This window comes from Cryptomeria japonica, chromosome 11 (genome assembly GCF_030272615.1).
Source record: "Cryptomeria japonica chromosome 11, Sugi_1.0, whole genome shotgun sequence".
NCBI classification, from domain to species: Eukaryota; Viridiplantae; Streptophyta; class Pinopsida; order Cupressales; family Cupressaceae; genus Cryptomeria; species Cryptomeria japonica.
In genome coordinates, this window is record NC_081415.1 from 422,409,588 (window position 1) to 422,425,607 (window position 16,020).

The window sequence follows — 16,020 nt, forward strand, 5'->3', positions numbered from 1 at the left end:
AAGGACGTTGCAAGGAGGGATTCACAACAGATTATCTCAGGATGCCCAGGAGTTCATCAAGAGGTACGGTGCTTGGTTCATTCAGTTTCCCAAGTTCACTTACATTAGAGTGCATGGATGTCCTTTACCTCCATACATGTTACCGAGGTACCCGACAGACAGAATTGTGTTACTTGAAGTAACAAGGCAGTTGGCAGCATATGTGAAGGCATTCAGACACAGACATCAGAATGGAGTTCAGGTACCTATTATTTTGGGTAATTCAGTTGAGGTATGTCCCAATGTCTCAGCCATGGATGACGCAGAGAAGGAGTTAGCCTTGTATCCTTTTTCATCTTTTGCTTGGAGGAATAGTTTTGATCCACATGGACATTTAGAGGAGACGGTCGGTAGAAGATTTAGACATGAGTACCAAATTGAAGATTTTGTGATGAATCTCCTAGATGATCTCGAAGTGAAACGAAAGATACATTCTAGATTGCCTTTGGATTTCATCAGGAAATGTAAGATTTACAGAGTAGCCGACCAAGCTCAGGACAACGGCAGGCACATCCAATCTTCATATGATAGAGAAAGTAAAACAATTAGTTTGAATTGGAATGAGCCCGAGGCCGTGGATTTAGATGATTTGATGGCACCAGTCTTGTCTTGTACTCGCAGATGGGTAGACGTTCAGCATCAGAAGTTAAGAGAACAGGGCATAGCTATGTCTTTTACTTTGGGAGAGAAATCAGCCGAAGGTGGAGCCAGTGTTAGTGAAGGCAATCCTAATCCTAGGAATTCAGGTGAAGGTAACCTTCGATGTGCCAGTGAGGGCAATCTCCATTCGAGAGGTTCGAAGAGAAAGGAAAGATCAGAAAAGAAAGAGTCTTCCAAGAAAAAGCAAGGTGCCAACAAAGATCAAACACCAAGTACTTCTTCCAGACCAGAGGATAGAACAGTTCGAGTGGAAGAGTCCATGGAATCGATGGTACAGAATGACAGACAGGAGGAAGGACAGGCACAGCATGTTTCATCCGATGGATCTCTCCAAGACTATGATTTAGAAGAGGATAACGAAGTAACATCTCCTCCCAGACAAGAAGAAATAGTACATAAAGAAATTCAAGTTCAAGAGACAAGATCGAATATCCCAGATTGGTTGAAGGAAAGATTAACCAAGGTGATCGTAATTGAGGACGAGGACAGTGCAATTGATTTAGAGAGCCTTGTGGGACGTTCACATATGACAACAGAGAAGAAGAAGGCTACAAAGATGTCCAAGATGATTCGAGATGAGACTGGATCTAGAAAACTGCAGATAGCTACACCAGCAGCAGACAAATATGAGGGTGAAATCCTAGCAGAAGACTATCATATACAGACTATTGAGTTAGGACCATCCACAGCAGAGCAGACTTTAGATGATGCCACCGACACATTTGAGGCATTGAAGGACAAGCTTAGAGAAGAAGTGGAAAAGAATAGAAAGCTTGAGAAAGAGGTCGGTGCATGGAGGACATATTTCAGTCATATCAATGAACCTTTGGGACGTCAGGATCCAGTTAGGTCACCAGTGCAGGCATTGCCCCTTCAATCGATCAATGAAGCAGAAAGATTCAGGAACCTGGTCCAGCGTACATGTAGTTGGATGGATAGATCTCATACAATGGCCATAGAGTTTGTTACAAGGATGTCGAAGATCACCCATCAGGCTATCCAAGTTCTTGAGATAATCCACAGATTGATGGCAACAGTAGCTGCATTTGCCCATACCAAGGACGTTGTCATCCCTGTCTTGAAAGTTATAAGACACATCCAGAAGAATTTTAGCGCAGGAGAGGATCTTAGAAGGTGATTCTCACAGTTTGTTTCAGTGGTCAACCTTACTCCATATAAAGAGTGTTCTCTTCGAGGACATCAATGTTAGATGTGGTCAAGTTGAGGAGGTGATCAATCCGATCCAGGACAGAGTATTTGAGGTACTTCGTACCATTCTTGGCAGAAGGATCGAGGTCGAGACAGATGTGGATTTACAAGAATTTGAGGATAGAATCAAGATCATCTTTTGCAAAGACGCAGATGTTACAGATGAGCAGTATGATCAGATGTATGCCACCATGCTCCTGATTGATAGAACAAAGGAACTTGAACCTACTTGGGACGCGGCTCTTCTAGATGCATTTGATCAGGTTATCCACTTAGAAGAGAGTATCAAGAATCTTCTCGAGATTCCAAACACAGAAATCGAAGGAATCGTGACAAAATTCATTGCATATGCTAAGAAAGAGAATTGGAAAGGGAATAAGATTCTAGATGAAAGGTTGTTACAAATGACATGACATCCTATTTCTCATTGGTTGATACCTCCTAGATTTTTGTGCCAAATTTAATATTTGGCTTTGTATTTAATGTTGTTCAGTAAAGAGGAGGTCATTTGTAACAAACCCTAATTAGGGTTTAGGTGTCATGATCTTGTCCATTGATTTATTTTCAATCTGGACCTTTCATTGTAACTGGGGATGCTATTTATACCCCCATTTTTCATTTCATTTGATAATAGTGAATAGTGTAAGAGATAATAGTTGATAGAAGAGAGATTAGAGTTAGAAGCAATTTTTATTTTGTAGCAAGATTGAGTCTTGAAGAGAGAAATTCAAGCAATTGTTGTATATGATGACTTGGAAATCAATAAAATATTGAAGTTATGGTGTTTTGTTACAAATTTCTTAAGTTATCTTCATGGTTGTTGGATGTACTTGAATCACGCTCAATCAAAGTAGTTTGTTAATTTGAAAGGCTAAGTGTGAGATTTGATATTTGGTGGGATTCGCAATCCAAACCACTAGCTTCTTGCTGATTGTAGGAACGCCTTGCGTGGTCGACTGGAAAACACTTTGCGTCCTTAACCTTCAAGCATTTTTGTATCTAGGATATGTACCTTCATAGTAGTGTCCTTGGTCTTTGATGCATTGAACACCATTATTACCTTAGAAGATCGCACTAATTTCAATTGAGTTGTTATCTTATGGCAAAATTGAAGTTGGTTGAGTCTTGCCAAATCTCATTCATGCTAAGTCGTTCATAGGGTTAGGCTAGATTAGACTTCCTTAAACCCGGTCCTTTTGCCCTTTTTTTTTGAAAGTTCCTTTAGTTTAGTAAAATCTTCGAGCCTTTGGAATCCGTAAGACGCCTTGGAGGAAACAGCAAATCACATCATACCATTGAAAAGCTTGTCCACACGTGGAGACCCCACTAAAAGAACCTTGGAGTCCATCTAACTGATCCTTTTTGCAGATCTTCAGCAGTTAGAGACTATTTTCTCAAGAGAGGATAAGATGCCTGTCGGTATTTTATTCTGTGTATGATTGTGTATGAAATACACGTCAACAGTATCCAACCTTTCGTAACAATTTAAATGTTTTAAAATACAAAGTTCAAAATACTGCTTTTTCATTCAGGAACTGTAACATCTATTAATTCATAGTTGATTAGCCTTTTCTTCATGTTGTAGTCATTAATGGAACATGTATTTTGTATTCCCATGAACGGGTTCACCACAAAACTCCCATATTCGTATCCCTTTTGGGGATGTCTGGGTTGGTAATCCTTATGATGTTAATTTTAAATTTATGATGTTAATTTTAAATTTATGATAATCAGAACAAAATATGTATATGTATATGTGTGTGTGTGTATGTATGTGTGTGTGTGTGTGTGTGTATTTTCATATATATACATATACATATGCATACATACATGTGTGTGTGTGTGTGCACGCGTGTGTGTGTGTATATGTATGTATGTACATACACATTACACACACAGACACGTGTGTATGTATATACATACATGTGTGTGTGTGTGTGTGTGTGTGTGTGTGTGTGTGTGTGTGTGTGAGTGAGAGAGAGAGAGTGAGAACCAATATGCAAATGAAAATGGAATATGTAAATATAGACAGAATAACCAATATGCAAATGTTTTAACAGAAAACAGGATGCAAGTGCCAGAGCATCTTGTTTATAGAATGAAGCCATATAGTAAATCAGGAAGTTTAGTATGATAAACAACCTTATGCCAGTACCAAGATCTCCTGATTGTATCTTTTTCCACAGCTGACATAGGAGAAACTCTCTGCATTGTGGCTAAAAATACCATAAGCAAATTCAGTTAGATGCTCCTACAGACATCCCCAGTAGGCAGAAAGGTTTTCTTATAGCAAGAACCACCCCAAGGCCTAAACCCAACCTCAATAGCTTGTCCTCTTTGTTAACCAATCAATCTAAAGAATTAGAAAACCTATCCACCCATATCTAGCTTCATCCAGTAGTTCTGTAATGCATTAAGCTAAAAAACAAGCCAATATTGTTTTTGCTAAACTCAGTTCATCTAAGCTCTTTCTTACAGAAGTCCTGTGGTATAAGGAAACCATTGATCATATCTTAAAAAACTTTTGTGATAGAAATTAATTAATCACATTAAATCCATTGTATCATCAGTATAAAATGTCCTTTCACCATATGAAATGGCATTCAATGATTTCACAAGCATGGTCTACAAATTTTGATCCTTTGCATGCATACAAAAGAGTCACAGGCACACTGGATGGAGTTGAAACAGAATTTTATCCCATCATTGTCCAATTAACACCAAAACCCAAACCAATCAATTTAAGTAGATGCCTCAGCAGACTAATATCTTTAAAAAGCTTAGGAATTTCAAATGTCATTTTATATAGAGTTTACCTGTCACGTTCACTTGGACAGCGGTTCATTTCATCATTGAACTTCCGTTCATATTCCTCTTTGTTAAAGATAACATTATAAATAACTTTTCCATTCCGAGCCCAAAAATAGTAAAAGACAGCTGAAGCTACCGAGAGAGACAAAAAGCTTCGGCCAATCACTAGTGTGTAGGCATGAGTTTGCATTGTGACTAGAGATAAAAGAAGAAGAAACAATGACATAACACCACCATTTCTTATTAGCCTGCATTACAAGACAGGTTTTAACATTAACACAGAACTAAGATAACATTTGTCTGACATTTTCTACAAACTTTAACAATCTTTTATCCCCAGACATTTACAAGAAGATGAAAACAAAAATGCAATTTCTTTATATCATATCTCTTCTAGCAAAACATGCTAGTAACAACCAACCTGAACTCATTGTACTGTGCCATGGCTCTCCGCAGCATGAAAGAAAGTACAAGAAAGATCAGGAAGTAGAGAACTAGCAATGACAAGAAGGCAAATGACCAAGATCTATGAGTAAAACTGCAATTTCCTTTAAATTCGTGAGGTGGCCCTTCTAAGGGACCTGGTGGCCCTTCTGGAGGAGCTGGTGGCCCTTCTGTTGAAATTAACCTGCAATATATTTTATGTTCAGAAATTTTCAACATTTTTCCATAAGTAATTAAATTCCTAAAGGCAGATTGAGCAGAGAAAGACATATCAAAATTTTCAGACAAAAGAATATTCTTATCTCCTGTATGTTATCTGCATGTATGCATAGGAGAACCAAATGTGGCTGATGGCCCGTGGAACCGTATATTACAACCATACTTGATAACTCTTCATTCCCTACCTGCTCATTAAAGGTTCAAGAAGAGAAATATGAAAAAAGTAAAATCATCTTCTCACAACCTCCTGTATTTCTCTTCAGGCATTTTGATAAGAAGGATCCGATGTGGCTGGTGGTCCATAAAACCACATATTGTAACCTCATTTGATAGCTCTTATAACCTAACAGTTCATATCACCCTCAAGGAGAGACAAATGAAAGGAATACAAGCATATTGAAACTGAAATGTCTACCGAACACAATAAAAAGTTGGGAGATCACTTCATCATTTCAGCACTAGAAAATATCATTGAACTTGAACATTAAGGTGATGGAAAAACAATCATTATAAAAGGAAAACATATATTTGATATGGACGTGAAGAAAAAAAAGGTAAACCCCAATATCAACACTAAAATATAGAGGAAAACAATAGGAAACAAGCATAAAACAAGATTCTTTCTCTATACCTAGCTACATCTTTGATAGAAGAAATGCATGAAAACAAATGACAAAAAGGAAAACACTTCTTACCAAAAAATACCTTGTTGACCTAAGAGTTGTGTTCAAGATGTTTGGTTGATTGTTAAAGATGAATGTTAGTTGCTCAATTCAATAGCATAACTTGTTGCATCCAATTCATTGAGAAGGGTCTTTTTTGAGCCTTGTGCAGTTAAATCTTGTGCAAGATTGACAATGTTTATTTTAAACGTTGTAGTCAGAAAAGTACAAATGATAAATTAGTTGAATAAATGTTAGTTGCTCAATTCAATAGCATAACTTGTTGCATCCAATTCATTGAGAAGGGTCTTTTTTGAGCCTTGTGCACTTAAATCTTGTGCAAGATTGACAATGTTTATTTTAAACGTTGTAGTCAGAAAAGTACAAATGATAAATTAGTTGACTAAACCTATTGTTTATTCAACTCAAGATAAGGCGGATTTTAGAAGAACTAAATAAATATTGTGTATTTATTTAATTTATGGGAGAATATTGGAAAAATGATTGATTTAATTAAATAAATGTGATTTATTCAATTAAGGTTGGAACTTTAAAAGAAATGGTTGAATTGCTTAAATTAATTAAATAAATAAAAGTAATTTATTTATTTAATTTTAGAAGAAAGGATAGATGGGATAATTAAATATATGGGAGTTATTTAACTAATGTTAAAAGAACAATCGAATAGACTAATTAAATAAATACAATTGTTAAAAGCAGATCTGCAAGATAGTCCTAGTGTGGTGACGACAAAAATGCATGCATTTTAGGTATCTACATTTTTCCTCTTGTAGACAGCATTAAATAATATCATTTCAAAGAAAACTAAAATGTCGTGGATTTTTGGAAGGGATGCCCTTGCCACTAGGAAGGGGATTAGCAAATAGGTATCAGTAGGGATGCCCCCTTGAGATGGCAAGCAGCAAGGTTATGAAGCCTAGATGGTGGGTTCTTGATAGAAGAAACAAAGCTTAGGAGTGAAAAATGAGGGTGAGAGGGTAAACATTAGAGTAAAAAAAGGGGAAAATTTGGAGGGAAAATCTATAAATAAGAGATGTAAGGGGTGAAAAATTCATTTTGACTTTGGTTAGAAAGAAAAGAAAATTTGGACTTGGGAGGAAGAAGTTGAGCAAAATGGAGCATGCATCAATCAATCAGCATTGGAGCGAGTTGGCTTGTGAGAACCAGTGACAAGCGGCAAGCCAACATCACGTGAGTTCAACATTAATGGATATAATGTGTTGTTTTGGAGCATTTATGAGAGGTTTGGAATAAGTTTTACACATGCACCAAAATGAAAATGGCACAAGTGCAAGTGCAAATGGCGTAGGCACATGCTTGCATAGCATATAAGCAAGTATGGTGCATGCGCACTAGGGCATAGCACATACACAATTTGGTGCAAGGGGGTTATGGTGTGCACATGCACACTACATGACACAAGTACAACAAGTTGTGGTGCAAACACATTGTGGGTGGTGTAGATGCGTAAGGAGTGAGTAGTTAGGGTTTGGAGAAAAATGGTTCTGGGGGCGCAAGCTAGGTTAGCGTTTGGAGTAAAATAGGTGTTTGGTGGGATAGGTTAGGTTTGGACAAGAAAATGAGTTGAGATTATGGGAAAAATGAGGGAGATTTGGATTTTGGCTAGGGAAATGGGCAGTAGGGTAGGAAAACGAGATTAGGGAATGGGAAAACAGATGGGGTAAATGGGGAAAATAGGTTGGAGAAACAAAAGAAACAATTTGATTAGATGGGAAAATGAGGTGATTAGGAAATTATGACAATGGGTTAAGAACAAGCTAAGGAAATGTGAAAATGGGTGGGTTAGATAGGGTAAACGAATAAGGTAGATGGCAAAATGGATGGGCTAAAGGGAAAAACAGGATAGGGAAATGGGAAAATAGATAGGGTAGATGGGAAACCGATTGAAGGGTTAGGCTTCAAAAGGGGCTGATTTGGGTTTGTGGGCATGTGCACAAATTACCCATGGTGGTAGCTTGAGAGAGGCGGACCAACGTGCTAAGGCCAAAGCAAATCTTCGATTAGGATGACTAGATGTTCATGGAAGCAATGGGATTGCATGATGTGATGTAAAGGCCCAAGATCGGGACAAATAGGGCTTTGTTGATAGCATTTGTGAAGCAATGGCACTGAAAGACATCGACTTTTCATTTCTAGAAAAAAATGACAATGACTCTAGAGGACGTGTGGCACATACTACAAATCTCTATTCACAAGGAGTTGGTCTACTGGCAAGCAATGGGCACTCAAGGAGCACTATAATAGCTAGCAAGGAGAGTACATTTACTAATTTAGGGGATAGCATTTAATATTGATGCATGTGTAGGGCAAGTACATCAGGTACTCTTGATTTTAATGGTGGTTGTTAGTGCTGATTGATAAGATCGAGAGGTATTTCAGGATAGATTTTACAAAGATGGTGGCAAATATGGTGGAGATGGATAAATTATTTGCATGGATTATGTGTGTGTTGGAGCCACTTGTATAAGGATCTTCATTTGATTGGGTCGGATGACAAAAGCATTATCGACTTGTATCTTTCTTAAATATTATACACATATTGAAAATAAATTTAAAACTTATAGAAGAAACATCATAATGACATAAACCTTAACACGAATTTGACAAGTATTTGGCAACTCACTTTATCGGTTGCTTCACAGATGCACATATGCAAAGGATGATTGTTGGCAAGAGCAGGCATACGAGTTTAATCAGATTCGACTTTATACTTTTTGTGCGCTTTTTCAAGTTGAAGATAGTGTATAGAACAATCAGTCGCACATTCAAGCAATTGAGCCATAAAGAGAATCCAAAGCAGGCTTGAAGCCAAAAAGTCCATAGAGGGCAAAATCCCCAAATAGAACCATTTTTTCGCTCCGGATTATTGACAACAATTGTCGCTGCCACCCATATCAATCCTCCCACGGAACTCAGCACAGTTAAGTACACACTCTTGGTCTTGATGGGTCTATATTGCCTGTTGCAGAGTAACACAATGTTCCCCAAAATGAATGGAATGCAAGCTGTAACTATCACAGCAGTTACAAAGTAGTCCCAAAATCCCCATGGCTGTTCGTCTTTCATTCTTGGAATTACTTAACTAGAATTGACTTGAATCATCTTCTCGATTTGATGAATTAAGTGCGGTCTTCCATATAGGTATATCTCAATGGGGTAAAAGCCTTCGCACCAAAATTGTGTATTTTGTCCTGAGCACAAATGAGAGGGGACCTGTGATAAGATAAGCCTTATTATTATAAGATGATTCAGAAACCAAATCCTGCCTTCTAGCTTTGGCTAGTCTCATAGATAAATTTGACGCCATAATCAAAAGAGCAGCGTGCCCATCTCATCAATTAGGCAAAGTTCCCTTAACCCAAGCTTAAATGTATTATCTCCTCGGATCAACTGAGATTACAGCAACCAGAAGATAGAAAATTTATTAGAATCCGATTCCAAGCTCAAAGCATGCTTTCTAGCTTTGTCCAGTCTCAATTATGAATACATCATTGTTACCAAAACTGCAGTATGTCGAGCAAAGACCCGGTATCAAATTTAGGCATGTCTTACGTGAGCACAAATAGAAGGACATCAATCCTGTAGTAGAAATTAATCTGATCCTTCTAGCTTTTTAGGCCTCCTTAATATATACACGGGCGTTACCAGAAATGTTGCCCTTGCCACATGTAGACCTACACACACACCATCACAATCTGAAGTGAGTTTCTAAAGGCATAAAATTTGTGAAGATTGAAGAAAGTGGCTTCTATAAGAATTGAGTTGTAAACGTTTGTGCAGAAATAAAGCTTGCATCTCAACGAATATGCTAATTCCACTGTGTCTACTTAAAGTTCTTACAAATAAGATTGGTTTTCAAGAAACAGGCGGCGTATTGAAGTGAGTTTCTCTGTCAATCACATGGAAATAGAAAATATGTCCCCAACTTGCCGATAAATTAGTACACGCAACTCATTTTACCCTCCAAATTCTTAAAGAAAAAAATACAAATGCACACAAAATAAATAAAAAGTCAGTCAGCTTATCTCATACCTCTTGCCTTCTTAGTTGTGGGCGTTCTTCAAACAAACCTTACATTGCTTCACAAGTCCCTCGGAGATATCTACCAGGCCATAATCATGAACCGGATCTTCTCGCAAATGAATTTTGAAATCTGAATTTGACCGTGCTTGTGTACCATAACAATAAGAAACAGTTGGGTCGACAGGTCTTTCAAAAACCATGACTTTGACTTGCATTTTATATAGGGTATTGAATCAGTGGCAGACTGTTTTCACCCTTCTAGTTTGAATCTATATAGAAGGTTCTCACAAATTTCCAGTTAGAAGACATTTATGAAATACTAGAAACATTCAACAACATGAATTAACGCAATTGGCAATTTTAATTCTCCCTATTCATGTCGTGTTTGACCGAGTCGCATTTCAATTCTTTCTTGCGTGGAGGGTGTGCCCCGCAAATTCAATATTGTCAACGTAAAATTAGCAACCAATGCCAATTCCCATTTAGTTATGGGTTCATTTCGATGGGGAAATGAATGATTTAATATATTTATATATTTACTAGTAGTTGTATCTAGTGTGCAATGGGTATGATGAAGAGGTGTGGAAGGTCAATTAGGAAAAAATTTGGTCTATTTTTGGCATAAATTTGTGTAGTACATAAAGTCAATTGTTAGGCCATTTAGAAAATGACGTTGTTTCTACAACAAAGGTCTCAATGGAGAAGTGATAGCTTCAACAACTATGCATCCACTTACAAGGATCCAATCATAACATAAACAAAACTTTTGAATTGGGAAGATAATCAAGCTCCATTACCAACAAACTCATGTTATGTTTGCAATAGGGTGAGAGGGAGAGAATCATAGAGATAGGATAGAAAGAGGGAGGGAGAGAGAGAGACGGGGGGGAGAGAAGGGTGGAGGGAGAGTTAAAAATATAAATATAGAGAATAGGAAGTGATATATAGAGAGAGGAAGAGATATAGTGGTAGAGAGAGATAGATAAGTAAATAAAGATATAGGAATAGATGACAAAAGAAATATGGAGAGATAAATGTATAGAGGAAAAGAGATATAGATATAAAGATCTAAAAAGAGGGAGAGTTTGAGAGAGAGAGAGAGAGAAGGGGGTGGGGAAGGAGGGGGGAGGAAGGGGGGGCAAGAGTGAGAGAGAAAGAAGGTGACAATTAGAGAAGTAATAGAGAGAAAGGTTTAGAGAGAGGGAGAGAGGGGGAAAGATAGAGATATGTCGTGTGTGTATATGTGTTAGAGAGAGAGGAGAAGTAGAGTGATATAAAAAGAGGGAGTGATGGGCAAACAGGGAGATAAAGAGGGGGGAGAGGGGTGGATAGGGACATAAATAGGTAGAGATAGGGATAAAAAGGATAGATATATTGGATATAACTTGTGAAACATAAAGAGGGTGAGAGGGAAAGGGAGGCAGAGAGAGAGAGGGGGGGGGGGACGGAGGGGGGAGAGAGAGATAAAAAGATAAAGATATAGGAAGTGATATATGGAAAGAGGTAGAGAGGGATGTATTGTGAGAGTAGGGGAGATGAAAGGAGAGGAGTGCATGAGAAAGAGATAGAGAGATAGAGATAGAGATAGGGAGAGATAGAGAGATAGAGAGATAGAGATAGAGATAGGGATGGAGAAATGTGGAGTGTGTGTCTATGTAAGTGAGAGATATCGATATATAGGGAAGGAGAAACTAATAAAAATTAATCCTTAAAAAAAGAAAAAGAAAAATTAAAATAAATTAAAAAATAAAAAATAAGATAGAATATTCTAATAAAAGAAGATAATATTAAAAGATATTCTTATCAAAAGAAGATAGTGACAAGTGCCACGTAGTGGCGAGTACTTGCCTTATAGTATTGTAATATAAATATTTGTTGAAATTATTAATTATTATAATTTTGAGCTATTATTATTTTAAATTTATATTTTTTTAATTATATTTGAGAAATATTTACTACAACTATCACTTTAATAAAATACTATAAATAATTACTAGTAATTGCACCTTGGTGTGCAATGGGTATGTCGAAGAGGTGTGGAAGATCAATTGGGGAAAAAATTGGTCTATTTTTTGTATAAATTTGTGTGGTACATGAGATCAATTGGTAGGTTGTCTAGAAAATGATGTTGTTTGTGCAACAAAGGTCTTAATGGAGAAGTGATAGCTTCAAATCAACTATGCATCCAATTACAAGGATCCAGTCATGATTGAAAAAAACTCTTTGAATCAAGAAAATAATTCAGCTCCATTACCAACAAGAACGTGTTATATTGGCAATAGGGTGAGAAGGAGAGAGATGTAGACATAGGGAAAGGGCGAGATAGAGTGGGGAAGAGCAAGAGAGAGAAGGGTAAAAAGATAGAGATAGGGATATAGATGGAGATGGAGATGGAGATGGAGATGGATGTGGAGAGATGAAAAGAGAGGAGAGAGGAATAAAGATGAAAGAAAAAATATGGAGAGATAGATATAGAGAGGAAAATAGATACAGATGTAAAGGTCTAAAAAGAGGGAGAGGGAGAGGGGGAGGGAGAGGGAGAGAAAGGGGGGGAGGGAGATGGATGAATAGATAGAGACATGTCCGTGGATAGAGGGGGAGAGATGAAAATAGAGGTAGAGATGAAAATAAAGTGAGAGAGGAAGAGGGAAAAGATAGATAGAGAGATGAAGACGGGTAGAGGGAGAGATAAAGAAAGAAATATAGGGAGGTAGAGAGCAAGAGATTAAAAGGAAGAGATAAAGAGATCTATAAAGGAAGAGGGGGAGAGAGACAGACAGACAGACAGACAAACAGACAGACAGACAGACAAAGAGAGACAGAGAGACAGACAGAGAGAGACAGAGAGAGACAGAGATAAGGAGATATAGAGAGAGGGAGAGAGGGAAAGAGGGAAAGAGATAGACAAATAGAGAGAACTAGAGATAAACAAATAAATAGGGAGAGAGGGTGAGAGAAATAGGTGGAGATAAAGGGTGAGAGAAATAGGGGAGATAAAGGGTGAGATAAATATATTTTGGGAGAGAGAGAAAGGGGGGGAGAAAGTGAGAGAGATAGGTATAGGAAGGAGTGAGAGAGAGAGAGAGGTTTCAAACTATAGAGAGGGAGAGGGAGAAATATAGATAGAGGGATAAGGAAAGAGACAAATGGATAGGGATATACATAGAAAGGTAAGGAGATAGAGGTAAAGAAAGATATAGATAGAAAGAGATAGTGATGCAGGAGCACTGGTCTAGTTCTTACCGGTTGAGCAGTTTTCAGTGGAATTGCTTGAGATCATGGAATTTATTCTTGTTTGAGTGTTTAGCATTGTGGTTTTGGGTTTATTCTCTTGTGTTCGTCTTCTTTGTCGTGTTCGAGTTTCATGGCATTTGGATTTAATCCCGATGAGTTATTGATTCCGGTATCGGCTCAATTGATATGTTCTTACCGGTTAGTCTGGCAGTGTGTTGAGAAAAGTTGGATCGGGTTGCAGTTGATCTTCGTGACTTGCGGATCGTGGATTTATGTTTCTTGTGCCGTGTTCGATGTTCCTGAAGGACCACGCATTGTTTTATGAATTTTGGAATTTGTTCTTAGTGATTTGAGCCGACATGTTACCGTTGCACGTTTCATGAGCCGGTTGGTCTTTGGGCCAACTTGATCGAGTTGTAATTATTTGTGGACGGTATAAATGGAGGTTTGTGAATCATTTGAAGAGATAGAAGTTAGAAGATAGAAGATAGAGTTTAGAGATCGAGCGAAGATGTAGATCTGGCAAGATTCTAATCCGGTGGACTGAGGCCGGAAGGGTGAGGTCCAGATTAGGGTAGAATCGATAGACTATTTCTAGAAGCCGATTTGATATGTGGATGATCTGCGGATTTTGTCATTGTGTTGTACGCATTGTTTGTATCCTGGACTGTGATCTAACATATGGCATTTGTAATTCTTAAGACTGTAATAAGAATTGTTCATATTATTTACCCGTTATGTATTATGTGTTGTTACCGGTTGTTCTTTCTGCTATTTCTGGTGTTGTATTACTGGTTACAGGTATATTTTGCATGGTATTTGTGTTAGGTTGGATCTCCCTACCTTGCTGCATCAGATAGAGAGAGGAGAGAGAGATCAGTAGATGGAGAAGAGAGGGAGCGATATAGATAGAGGAAAATATAGATAGCCAGGGAAGTATAGGGAGAGAGATAGAGAGATGTGTATAGAAAGAGATAAAAGGATCAAGAGAGAGATAGAGATATCATAGAAGGTAGATGGAGTGAAGAAGAGAATTATTGTGAGATAATGATATATAGATAGAGATGACGAGAGAGAGATATGGAGATAGAGATAGAAGGAGGCAAGAGTGAGAGATAAAGAAGGTGATAGAGACAAGTAATAGACAAAAAGGTTTAGAGAGAGAGAGAGGTAGAGAGGGGGGAAGATAGAGAGATAGAGATAGGGAGGGAGAAACAAGTTGTGTGTGTGTGTGTGTGTGTGTGTGTGTGTGTGTGTGTGTGTGTGTGTGTGTGTGTGTGTGTGTGCATTAGAGAGAGGATAAGTAGAGAGATATTAAAAGAGGAAGTGATGTAGAGAGGGAGAGAAAGGTGACATAAAGTAGATATAACTTGAAAAATATAAATGGGGTGAGAAAGAGTGAGAGATAGAAGGAGAGAGAAAGAGGGAGATGGAGAAATAAAGATAGAAAGAGGGATATTATGTGTGAGAGAGAGGGAGATATAAAGATATAAAGATAAAGTTATAGGAAGTGATATATAGAGAGAGATAGAGAGGGATCTATAGAGAGAGAGAGAGAGGGAAAGATGAAGGGAGGGGAGTTTATAAGAGAGAGATAGAAAGATAGAGGTAGAGATAGAGATAGAGATAGAAAGGGAGAAATAATGAGTGTGTATGTGAGAGTGACAAAGATATAGAGATAGAGATGGGGAGGGATAAACATGGAATGTGTATGTGAGAGAGAGAGATATGGAGATAGATATAGAGAGGGATAAAATATATAAATATATAGAGAGGTGGAAACAAGGAGAGATGGAGAGAGAAAGAGGAAGAGATAGAGAAATAAATATAGCGGGAAGGATAGGGGGGGAGATACATATAGGGAGAGGTAAGGAGATATAGACAGGTGAGAGAGATAGACATGGAGATAACAATCAAATGACATGCATGCCTAAGTGTAATTCCTTGAGGACACATGCCATTGTTAAATTGTTGACATGAAACAAGTAATCAAAAGTTAGTCTCTTTCGCTCTCTCTCTCTCTCTCTCTCTCTCTCTCTCTCTCTCTCTCTCTCTCTCTCTCTCTCTCTCTCTCACTATCTAAACTTTTAATTTAGGTTTTAAGTATTATATATTAAATTAATTTTAATCTTTTAATTATTATTTGTAATTCCATAACAAGACATAAATCATTTAAATAAAATTTTAACTTAATGAAAATTAATCTCTAAAAGAAGAAGTAGAAAAAATAGAATAAATTTAAAAATAAAATAGAATATCCTAATAAAAGAAGATAACATTAAAAGATATTCTTATAAAAAAATATTTTTATAAAAGATTTTTAATTCAAAATATATATTCTATAATAATTAAAATTTTAATAAGACTAATCATTATTGTAGGCATCTAAGAATGGTCAACGCTTGCGGTGTCATACTTTAACATGTCTGTGTTACCTTATTTTAGGGTTTCCGCACTTACTAACATTTTCCTCTATGTCTTGCATTTTATCTTTATCATTTGTTGGCATTGTGTCATTCTTCTGCCTTCTTTTCCTATTCAATTTCAATCTCTCGCATTTGAATTAGGTCTTGTCAATATCAATCTTGATTCTTAATCAATGATCATGATCAACCTATCATATCAATTGGACATTATTTTAACCCTGATCAGTGTCAATTAAGGGTTTCTCCTAAAT

At 37.3% G+C, this 16,020-nt stretch overlaps 1 protein-coding gene across 1 annotated transcript in view; it reads right to left on the reverse strand.

Annotated features, from left to right (window-relative positions):
* The window catches only part of LOC131073638 (regulator of G-protein signaling 1), a 65,433-nt gene extending 54,869 nt beyond the window's left edge, over positions 1-10,564 (reverse strand). Inside the window, exons 1-4 of the mRNA XM_058010138.2 lie at positions 10,119-10,564; positions 8,710-9,760; positions 5,141-5,347; positions 4,725-4,967 (exon numbers count right to left, since the gene is read on the reverse strand). Of these exons, the coding sequence (XP_057866121.2) occupies positions 4,725-4,967; positions 5,141-5,347; positions 8,710-9,152 (893 nt within the window). The 5' untranslated portion in view covers positions 9,153-9,760; positions 10,119-10,564. The remainder of the gene's footprint in view (positions 1-4,724; positions 4,968-5,140; positions 5,348-8,709; positions 9,761-10,118) is intronic.
* Positions 10,565-16,020: the final 5,456 nt, after the last annotated feature.